Consider the following 12,344-nt stretch of genomic DNA (forward strand, 5'->3'; position numbering starts at 1 on the left):
GGTCATGTTCATGGGTTTTTATTTTTCTTTATCTGCATGGACAGTTGCTGTCACAATTTTTGTGTGTGTGTGTGTGTGTGTGTGTGTGTGTGTGTGTGTGTGTGAATCTAATGGGTGTAAAATGTCATCTCATATAGTATTCATAGTAACAGCTTTACTGAGCTACAATTCACATAGCATGCCATTCATGCATTTAAAGCATACAATTCAATGGTTTTTTGTATATTCACAATTGTGCAACCACCTTACAATGCATTTTAGAACATATTCATCATCTCAAAAAGAAACCTTGTGTTCTTCAGCAGTCACTCCCCATTTTCCCAAAACTCCCAAGCCCTGTGCCAACCACCAATCTACTTTCAATCTCTATGGATTTGCCTATTCTGGACATTTTATATAAATGGAAACATACTTGTGTGGTCCTATGTGATGGCTTCTTTTGCTTGGCCTATTTTCAAGGTTAATCCATATTGAGGCATTTGTCAATACTTAATTCCTTTTTGTTGCCAAATAATATTCCACTGTATAAGTATACCTCATTTTACTTATCCATTAATCAACTGATAGATATATGGGTTGTTTCCAGTTTTCAGCTATTTATGAATAGTGATATTATAGATATTTGTGTGCAAGTTTTCATGTGGACATATGTTTTCATTTGTCTCAGGTATATACCTACAAATGGAATTGCTGGACAATATGGTGGAACTACTGGACTGTTTTCCAAAGCAGCTGCACAATTTTATTTTTCATTCTTACCAGCAGCATATAGGGGTTCCAATTTCTCCCATCCTTACCAACGGGTGTTATCTGTCTTTTTGATGATAGCTATCTTATCTCATTGTGGTTTTGATTTGCATTTCCCTGATGGCTAATGATAACGAGCATATTTTTCCTGTGCTAATTTATTAGTCACTTACAGGTCTTTGGAGAATATCTATTCAGAGCCTTTGCCTATTTTTTAATTGGGCTTTTTATTATTATGGTATAGAAGTTTCTCATTTATTTCTAAGATCTACTTCCTTCATCAATTGATATTTTTATAGTATTAAAACACAGGTTTTTGTGTTTTAAACAAGTTTGCAAAAAAACATAAACCATCAAGTCCAAGTAAATTAAATAACTGTGTGAAAAGCAAAACATCTAAAATTTTAGGCAAATCCTAAGGCAGGAGTAGCTAAGTGACCTACTTTCTGGCTTAAGGAATGTGAACAGAAATGACATGCAATTTCTGGGTCTTATCCTTAAAAGGAAAGAAGCATGCCTTCCCATTTTCTTCTTCCCCCTTCTTGTCAGCTGGGATATGGACAGGTGAGCCATGTCTAACCATGTGAGTAATGGTAATATACTAGGAATGACACAGCAAAAAAGATGGGAGGAATCACAACCTCTGACACATACATAGATTATCTTGTTAAAGCTACTGTGTTTTGGGTCTCTTGTTACAGTAGCCTAACCTATAATTGTAGCTAATATATTCTGTATTTCCCAATAACATGTTTATTTGCTATATCTTGATTATGTTCATGACAGACATTACTGACATGCAATCATAAAAAGACTTGAACTTACATCAACCTTCTACACATATATTTCTCCCTCCCTGCCTCCCTCCATTCTCCCAATATAGTTACAAGAATTTTTAGAGCTATCAGTATTTAACGTCTATGTTACTGCAGCTACATAAATATACGGTTCACAAATGAGCCAAGGTATGTGCTACAATTTACATTTCTTATATTTTGTGTTTTAGTTTTTTTTTTTATCTCTAAACTGTCCCCAAGAGCTGAAAAATTCCTCTCAATTTGGTCAGTCATCAGATATTCTTCCTTTTTTTTTTTTTTTTTTTTAAATGGAACTATTCCTCCTGGAGACCCATATCTACCTGCTTCAACTGGGACTGGCTACATTTTTAGGCAGATGTACAACTGTAGTTCTAAGTCTCCTTCTATCTTTCTTCTGTTAAGATTCTATGGTTCCCTTGGATTAAGATCTTATGCCTTTCTTTCTTGGTTTACTACCTTGGTTTTGGTAGCTACTTCTGAAAAAAGTACACAAAAAAACTTTTCAACTGAGGCTTACATCTGAAAATGTCTTTATTTTGCACTCATACTTCATTTGGGTGCACACAGAATTCCAGGTTTAGAACTCTCATTTTTCAGTGCTGCTATTCAGAAATCTAGATACATTCTGAAAATCTAGTATGCACCTATTTTTTCTTTCTCTTGTTTTTTCTCTGTAGTGTCTAAAAATTGTGCATTGGTATGGGTTTTTTCTTTTTTCCTTTCTTTTTTATTCACTGTGTTGGGCACTATATGAGTGCTTTCAATCTGGAAACCCACACTGCTCTAATTCTGAGAAGTGTTTTGTTTTGTTTTTATATCATTACTCTTGTAATTTCCTCCCTTCTATTTGGTCTGTTCTTTTTTTCTGGAATTAATCATATGTTACACCTCCTGAACTAATCCCATAATTCCCATCTTTCCTTTGCTTTCCACTGCTTATCTTTTTACTTTATTTTCTAAGGGATTTTTTCACACTATCTTTCAACTCTTCATCTATTTATTCAACAAATATTCATGAAAGTCTACTACATAGCCAGGAATTGTTTTAGAGATGGAGAACACAATTATGAGCAAACAAAAATCCTCACCCTTAGGGGGCTCTAGTGGGAGTAGGGAGAAAATATGGATAGAGGAGGCAAGACAGGGAACTGATTTTGTCATGTTGACCCATTCCCAATGGTCAGTGTCTGTGTGTCTTTTCCTTTGGACTGCTCAGGATCCCCAGAGGAGTCCTCTCACCTCTAACTTAGGGAGCATGAGTCAGGCTGTCAGGGTTTAAGATCAAGCAGCAAGGAGACATACAGCCTCTTACTGGCTTTCCCCTGCAGACTTAAAATACCAGTTTCTCCTGTCTGCTCAATCGGCTGTCACTAGACAATTGACTTTCCAGCTTATAAAATCTTAAAATCCTGTCACTTTAATCATTACAAATATATTTGTTTATAATCTTTTCACATTGCTGCTCTTAATCTGAAGTTCTTTTGGGACTATTCCTTATGTTTGTTATTTGGGGTCCTACTTACTGTGTAGATTGTTTCCTCATATGTCATTTAAAGTTTTAGCATAAAATCACCTTGGGAGCAATTTTTCTTTGGGAATGTCTTGGGGCCAAGTGTGGGAGTCTTTCTCCAAAGTGCTCTGCCTTTGTGTCTCTTTTAACTCTTTGCTAGGGATTTTGTGGTGTGGGGTCCTCAGTAAATATGGCTAGTATAAATATGAATCATAAAAAAAAAATGAGAGTCTTCTCAGAGGAGACTGTTTCCCACACCCAGAGCCAAGGCAGAGACCAACTTATTTTTCAGATGGAGGGAGTTACCTACAACTGAGCTACTGTCTTTCAACACTGTGCCAAAGCTTCAGGTCTGACACCACAACTTATGTTTCTTGACTCTATCCCCTATGGTACCAGGTTCTATAACCTCCCAAGGCAACAAGTGTTCAAGTTAAATTAATAAGCCTTGTTGTTATAACAAGAAGGCTCTCAGATTCATGTTATAAAATAAAGACCATCTAAACAAAAATGTTTAATAAAATTATGAAATTCAAAGCAATTTCTTAATAATAAAAAAATAAAATCACATATTATAAAGGTCCTTATAAAAAAAGCACACAGCCATGGTTTTGTTTTGTTTACCTTGTTCCATTCTCTTCATTAACTGTATCTGATCGACTGTCTTCTTCAAAATCTTGCATTTGTCTGGTTTTACACTCAAACTGTCAATGTCACTGATGTTGGCAGATAGTAACTCAGCTAGCTCTTCTAAATATTTATTTTCTTGCTCCCTGCGTCTCTTTTCAGTGCTGTTCCACAAAGAAAAACCAGTTAGTGTACATTTCTATCATCATACTTCCTTCTCTGTTCAAGTACTTAATATTAACAACCTTATAGAGATCTGTAATTTTATCTGAAATATAAAGTCAGATTTTGAAAACAATCTAAATTCACATCTGAAAAACAGATACTCCAAAATACCAAAGTGCAGAAGACAATTCTGGCCAAAATACATAAAAAGAAAAACTGCCATCACAGATGTATTCCCTCCTTAATGATGTAAATGTATCAAATATTTCAAATAGCCAATGAATGTTAAACATTAAAAGGAAGCAGACAGTACATATACAAGTTGCACTTGGAATTTATTTTATATTCTAAATAATAACTCCTTGAAATAGAAGATGTGAATTTTCAAATAACTTTGATATATATAAATTAAGCAGTGAGATTATACTAGTTCAAATAAGTTATGCTCGGAAATCTGAAAAACTCATTTCTAATAAACTCTTAATTCGTATAATGATTAGACCATTAGTTGGTCCTCATCAAAAAGAAAGGAGTATCCATCCAAAAAGTAAAATAAAAAGAATAATAGATCAATAATTAGAGATAAGGTACAGAGAATGTCTTTTGTATACAACTTTGTTCTAAAAAAATAGAAAAGACATCTATTTATAGGTTCTCATAAATGTAATACAATCAATTTTGATTTATCTGGAAGCAAAATAATGAGAACAAAGGATAATAGTGCAAACAGCTAGCATTTTATATTCATTCAAATGAAGTGAATGAATATCGTTCACTTTTGTTTTCCAGTCTTTACTCCTGGTTTAATTAGCCAAATCATCAGGCAACTTGCTTTATGTAATACATGCAAAGACAGTGAAGTATTACTTTGAAATGAATTTTTCCATTATCAAATTAACATAATAAGAAAGACTGGTCACAAATAGCTCTTTGTTTTAATAAGCAGCAATCAAAAACATCTGGTATAATGGTAGAAAAAAGAGGTGAAAAGAGGGAAAGATCAGTTGCTTTTTAAAAAGTTCATAATTGACAATTAAAATACCACTTTTCGTAATAAAAAAACACGATAAAAGCAATAGCATTTCCATAACAATGTAGTAAGTTGAAAAGAACCAAGTCAACCAATCAAATGTATTTAACTACATAAAACAAAATACTACAAAATGGTACACATCCCAAAACATAACCAAATTTTAAAACCATAATAATCACATTGTCTTTATCTTTAAAGCCTTTCATTATTGAGTTATTAGTCTCATTTTACTTAGTAAAACTTTATCTGAGAATTTCCAGATAGTATATGCAGCAAGGTATTTTGACAAACTTCACACCAAGGTGTTGAAAACATGAAGAAAATGAGTAACACACATTTTCATATATGCAAGGTTCCAGGGAACCCCATGTCTGCAAATTGACGAGTATTTAAGAGGACACCTGTTTTTGCCTTAGAGAAACTAATTCATACTACACTTATTTTGTAGATTCAGTTTAAAGTATGATCTGTTTAAATCCAGGAGTCTAAATTCCAATATGAGTAAATTGGATTCATGTGGTGGAACTCTCAAATCTGTTTTTGACATTAAGTTTTATGTAAAACTGAAATGCCTGACACCACTGTAGAGTAAAAGAAAGTGATAGAATGGCAGGATAGTCAGAGAGGTGAGAGAGGAAGCAAGAAGCTAAGAGTAACGAAATGCTGAGGTGTCTATAAAATGACTTAAGAATGAAACTAGGAAAATCACCACAAAATGAAGTAACGAATAAGCAAGGACAGAAAATGAGAGCAGATATATTCAAATAAAGTTAAAACTGAAGAAGGGGCGGGTGTGACAAAAAATTTCTACCTTAATGGAAAAGAAGGTTTCCTTTATTACTCTGGGCCACCTACATTTCACCAGCCCAACAGACTTCCATTGATCTGGCACACATGCTAGTTAACAAAGCTATGAATTAACTCCTCATGTATCTTTTGTTTTCAACTACTAGCTTTTTCATAAATGTTCCTCTGCTTATTATGTGCCAGATAACCTTGTAGTATGTACCAGGGACCCACGGTTAAATTAGAGGTAGCCCCAATTAGTGTGAGAATAAAGAAAAGGAGCTATTACACTGACAAGACTGTAATACTACAGAAGCTCACAGAGGTAGCACCTAGACCTAGAGAATGAATTGTCCCAACCCAGCCAGTAGAGAGGGATTGGTTTCAGGGTGGGGGAGGCAAACAAACCCAGCTTTTTCAAAGATATAAAATGAGAATGAAAATGTCAAGTTAAAGAACCTGTAAGTAGTTCAGCATGGCTGATGTATAAATAAGAAACAAAAGGGCAAGAGATGAGGACCAGGCCCAATCATGAGGGCTCTTGCATACACCATGATAAAGAGCATGTATATTGCTTAAAAGCACAAGTTGAAACTTCCTCAGTCATTTATTAGCTATGTAACCCTGGGCAAGTTACCTGGGCAGCAATTTACCTTTTCTAAGCTTCAATTTCTTTAACTGCAAAACAAGGATGATGACATTAATTATCTCCCAGAATTTTGTGAGGATTAAAGATGTAAAACGCTTGGCAGAATTCCTGGCTATTAGTTCAATAAATGTTATCTATTATCAACATTTTGGCTATGATTATTTATTTTCAGGGTAAGAGGAAGCCCAGAGGGTTTTAGAAGAATGTGTGGCATGACCAGATTTGTAAGCTCCCTGAAGATAGAAAACATGCCTCATTTCACTTATATCCTTATAACATCATGCACACCATGCTGGTTGAATAGCAGGCACTTAATAAAGCACTTGTTGAGCTGAATTAGAAATGTTATACAGGCACAAGGCACAGCTATCCACTATTTTGAGACCAGCATTTTAATCCCCATTCTCCAGTAGAGTTAAGGAATGGAGAAAAGAGAATAGGAGGAGATATGAGACATCTCATCCCATCAAACAATTACTAAGAAACTCTATCAGGGCTCATGGGCACAAGGGCTCTCAATACCCTAAAATATAACGTACACTTTTATGATTAATGAGTTCAAAATCTGTTTAAAGTGACAGCAGATAACAAACCAAAAGAAACATGACAAGGTGGTATTCATGTGCAAACTCCAGTTTCAAAATCACAAAGTTTTGGTTTACCATATCAAAAATATCAATTGAAAACTAAAGCCCACACTTATAAACCTGAAGGAGAGAATGTTCTCAAACATTCTGAAAGCAAACATACAAGGATAAGGATTATCCTTACCATATAAGGATTATCTTTAAAACATCTGAGAATAATATATTAGTTTTTTGATATTTATAATAACATGATTATGTAGGTACAAAAAATATCAAAGTTTTATAAATAAACCATAAAACAAATAAGAAAGTTCAGAACATTAGACCAATAATCCCAAATCATTAGTATTCCTGTATATTAAAAATTGCCAATTAGAAGGTGCAATAGACAAAATTATATCACTTCTAAAAGCAATAAAAATTCTGTGATACCCTGGAATTATCTAACTAAAGACGGGCTAGTTGTTCAAAGAGCAAAATTATAAACTATTGCTGAAGAACAGTGAAGACTTGAATAAGTGAACAGCCTTTATATTTACAAATAAGAACACTCTAGAATCTGGAGTCTAGAAAATAAAAATGTCATTTCTCTCCCAATTTAATGCACAAAAGTAAATGAAATTCTAATCTAGATCCCAGGAGTATTTTTCCCCCCCAGGGGAAACTTATAAAACTGATTTTAAAATCTGAATGGAATGGTAAAGGGACAAGAACAGGGAAAACAATTTTGAAAAATGACAAAAAAGAATGTCCTGTCCCTTCAGATATCAAGGTGACTGTCATAAGAAGGTTCGAAACTAGATCTCTATCTATTCAGGAACTCAGTTCATGATAAAGGTAACAGCACAAAAGCAGGGAAAGGATAGGGTCATTCATAACCACTTCTATTCTACGTAGGAAAAAATAAAACTATATCATACACAAAAATAAATTCCAGATTGATTACAACTTTAAATATTTATTAGAAGAAAATATGAAAAAATGCAGTGAAGGTCTTGAAGTAGAGGGGAAAATATTCTTTAATAAGACCCCCCTCCCATGAGCTTGACACATGAAAACTGAAGGTTTTAAAATATGTCAAAAGATTTCAAAAACAGAGTTAGACTGGGAGACAGCATATGAATCAAGTTTAAGCAACAAATAGTAGTACCTAGAAAATTAAACATAACTCTTACAAATAAAAAGGACAAACATCTTAGCAGGAATATGGGCAAAAGATATAACCAGGAAATTCACAGAAGAGGAAAACAAAAACCATGATCAATGTATCTAGTCATCAGTGAAATATACTTGAAACTGTAACCCCACACACATCAATCAGATTGGCAAAGAGTTAAAGTGAGGAGAGAGAGTAGTGTGGGTAAGGATGTGAAAAAAAAAACAAAACTCTGGATGCTTATTATTTGAAGAGCGATGTGGTAGTTACCTAGTTAACAAAAAAATGTACACAGATCCAAAAAAAAAATATGTACACAGATCCTAAAGGAACTCTTACGTATGAAGTAGAAGGTGTATATGAGGATGTTCGCTGCAGTGCTAGCAGTAAGAGAGAAAATTTCTAACAAAAAGCTTGTTTATCTATAGGGAAGCTCTCTTCTGTAGAGAAATGGATTTTTCAAATGGTGTACATCTGTAATATAATTTTTAATCAAAAGGTGACAGGACTGAATCTATGTGCTTATATCTCAAGATGCATGTTGCAAAGAGCGTATAATAGGAAAATATATATGCTATACAGTATTGTACAATATATATTTACTCACCAATCCTTTTATATACATAATTATTAAAAATGGAGAAATTAATTGCAGACAGATCAATTTAATCATTAATTATTTTACTACCTTTTTTCAAACAAGACTATGCAAATATGATAAAATATTAACAAAATACTAACAATACCATAAAATATATGTGATGAGTATAGATACTTTCTTAGCGTCTATACTTTTATAGATTTAAATTCCCCCAAATAAAAAAATTAAATCCAAAAAACATAGTTTTAATTATTTATTCTTAAGTTTTCCTTTGTAAACGACTGACTTTGTTATATACAGATAGAAATAAGAACATTTACTCTGACAACATAAATCTGGATTGTATCTTGATATCCTCTGAGCATCTGGAGACTTACCTGTGGTTATAAGTACTTAGGTTATGATCTCTCTATGATAGTTCTCTGAACTGATTAACTTTTCTCTTTCCAGCTTCTAGGCATTCTCGTTAAAATCCTTTACTTTCCTTGCCATGAGAAAAAAAGCATGTAATCCAGTGACAAAAGAGTCTTTTGTCACTTCAACTCTCTAGATCAGCTATTATCAACTGGGGCCATATTGCTTTCCCCATCCTTGGGAAATACTGACAGATATTTGATAATGTTTGAAGACATTTCTGGCAATCACAACTGATATGACATTTTGGTTATCACAAATGATATAAAGATGCTACTGGCCTTTAGTGTGAAAGCCCAGGATATTGCTAAACATCCTACAATACAGGATAGTGCCCTACAACAAAGAATTATTTGGCTGACAATGACAATAGTGTGAAAGGCTGAGAAAGCTTGCTTGCTTTAGATCCTAGAAGGTGAATGGATCCCCACTCTTCTCCTCTCAGGTAGAAAGCTGCTCTTTTGATGTGATTGCGGTTCCTTTTCTATCTGGAATTTGTTAGAGTCTCCTTAGCAGTAATGCTCTTTTAGCCAATTGAAGGTGATCATATTCCTTACAATATACAAATATTTAATTTCATAAATAGAGATCCTTTAAAATCCTAACATTATAACAATATATTTCTTTGTTCTACTAAGACCATAATGTTCTAAGATAGCAATTAAAGATGTACAATGAATTTATCTATTCACTTGACAAATACCTACTGTGTCGTTACTCTACATAATCCAAATACTATGCTACAAACTAGGGATAAAACGGTAAGAACAGACAAGGTCCTTACCGAATGGTAGTCTAAGTGTGTAGTGGAGAAGCCAAGGATTTGTGAAATAATCACATAATTAGTAAAAACTTGAAATTATGGATCAGAGCTATAGACATAATGTGAGACAGATACACGAATGAGGGAGATTTAATATGATAGTTATGGAAATAAAGCTTCTTTTAAGGTGGTAATATCTAAGCTGGCATCTGGATAACATACAGGTGTTCTATAGGTTCCAGGAAATCTAGAGGGAGCAAGCATGTGGAAAGGCCCTGGGGGAAGCAAGACAGCATGGTAAGTCTAAGGGACTCAAAGAAGACAAGTAAACTTGGAGTAGATGGAACAGGGGCTCTAAAATGTCAATAAAATTGATAAAGAAGTTCTCTCAGATATACACTAAGAAAAGAGTGTTCCTACCTTGATGCCAGAGTGTCACATGGCGATCCTTTCCTCTTATGTGAATCTGGGTTAGCAGGGTCGGATGAACTGTCCCCGAGGCCACTCATGTTGAAAAACTTCACACCTAAAAAGGAAGGACAACAATAAGAAATCTACCCTGGTGAGCTTTCTAACCACAAGGGAGGAGGAGGCTCCCTTAGGTTAGAAGATATCTAAACTTTGTAGTCTCTCAATGAATAGCTAATTACAGCTGTCATAAAAACCACTACATCTATACAAAAGCATAGAGTTAGTGTTTCTATAATTTCTTTTCTGTATCTATAAAACAAAATTAATAAGCCCTTATGAAATCATAAAGGTCAATTAGGATGAAAATATTATTAGAATCATGAAGTAGATACTGAAATTTTTTCAGAGAAAAAACATCACTTTTAGATGTAAATGTAAAAACAATGTATAATTTGGAGTCAGATATTTTTTATGTTCATTTTAGGTTATACTTTTAAAAGAATTTTAAACAACTTTTATTCATAAGGTTTGGGATGTTATACAATAGGGAAAATAAATAATACATATACAAATGAAGTTAAAGCGATGAACTAGATTTGGTACTTACCAACTTTGAATTCTATACTCCTAACCTTGTGTCTATGTAGTCAGGCGACAAAGATCAAATGTTTAGTCATGTTAGGATCTTGGTATAGATGCCAGAGAACACAAAGTCATTTCCCTGAGCATGCCAGCCAGGTCTCTCTCTCACATGTTGTGCCAGTTAGTGACTGCACTTACAGATCCCTTCTGACCTGTCCCTATCAACCACTATTCTTCATAGAAGCCCTAACGACACTCAGAATTATATTCCTGGCCTTATATTTATCACTACCTTTGTATTTTATTAGTGCCAAACAACACACCTCCTCCATTCTTTTTCACTCCACCTATTCTTGTAAAAGGAAAGAAAATTCTTGTTAAATGGGAAAAACCTTTAACTTTTCCTTAAATTATAAAATTATTAAGCCACAGCGATGGCAGCTGTGCTTCTAAAGTTTCTTACAAAAAAGGCCACGATCCTTGAGAATCTCTCACATGGTTTTAGTTAATACATCTAGTAAATCCTTTTCCTCTTGTCCTAAAACTTACTCTTACTGTCTCTAGCCCTTTCTCCATACCAAAGATTGTCAATCTCCCTTTCAGTTATAAATAGCATCTAAAATTCTAATCACAATTTTATTATTTCATGCAACCAAAAGGGCACATTTTGAATTTCTCCCATATTAGAAGCGCAGTTCATAAAAATCTTCAATGCCTAGGATTGTAGTCTTATAATTACTTTTTACTTTTCTCTTTTACTCCTGATTTTTAACTGGTATCTATGTCCTGTCAATTCTTCCTTAATAAGAGATCTTAGATCATCCTCTCCTTTATTTTCAAATATAGTTATGATTCCAGTTGGAACCAAATGCCTCATTCTGGATTAATGCAAGAACGGTGTATCTGGTTTCTCAATTCCAGTCTCTCACTTCTAATCTGTCCTATAAACAGCACCTAAACCATTCCTGCTCAAATGTCATTTTCAAGGTATCAGTTCCCTGATGAATCAACTGGATCCCCCTACTGGAGCACAGTGGTTAAAAGCATGGACCTTGGGGTCAGAAGGCCTTAAGTTTAAATCTCAACCTAACCACTATCTGGGCAAAGTGTGTAATCTCCTTAACCTAATTCCTCATCTGTAACATAAGGGTAATAATTACCTTCACCTACCTTCAGATTTGCTGTGAGGACTAAATAGTGCATATAAAGAGCATACTGTAGCTCCTGGAGAAGCTAGCTATTGTTATTACCCCCTCTGTAGACAGAGAGCTCCCTGAGGGGCAGTGTTCACTCAGTGGATAATTCATCCCAAACCTCTTCATCAATAAATACAACGGACATTTTTCATTCCTTCATTTTACTAGGGCTCAATACTGCTAGCTATCATTATTATTATTATTACTTTACTGGACTACTTAGAGCAACATGTGAAATAGTTACCTTCTGAAACTTTGTCATCGATTGGCTTCTGTGATCCCAAACTTTCTTCATTTAC

General features: G+C 34.2%; 1 protein-coding gene across 8 annotated transcripts in view; it reads right to left on the reverse strand.

Annotated features, from left to right (window-relative positions):
- The window catches only part of NCOA1 (nuclear receptor coactivator 1), a 244,984-nt gene that overhangs the window by 85,675 nt on the left and 146,965 nt on the right, over window positions 1-12,344 (reverse strand). For all 8 annotated transcript variants that reach the window (XM_077843901.1, XM_077843903.1, XM_077843897.1 and 5 more), the window contains 2 exons: window positions 10,277-10,382; window positions 3,700-3,866 (listed from right to left, as the gene is read on the reverse strand). In XM_077843901.1, the coding sequence (XP_077700027.1) occupies window positions 3,700-3,866; window positions 10,277-10,365 (256 nt within the window). In that variant the 5' untranslated portion in view covers window positions 10,366-10,382. The remainder of the gene's footprint in view (window positions 1-3,699; window positions 3,867-10,276; window positions 10,383-12,344) is intronic.

This window comes from Canis aureus, chromosome 12 (genome assembly GCF_053574225.1).
Source record: "Canis aureus isolate CA01 chromosome 12, VMU_Caureus_v.1.0, whole genome shotgun sequence".
NCBI lineage: Eukaryota > Metazoa > Chordata > Mammalia > Carnivora > Canidae > Canis > Canis aureus.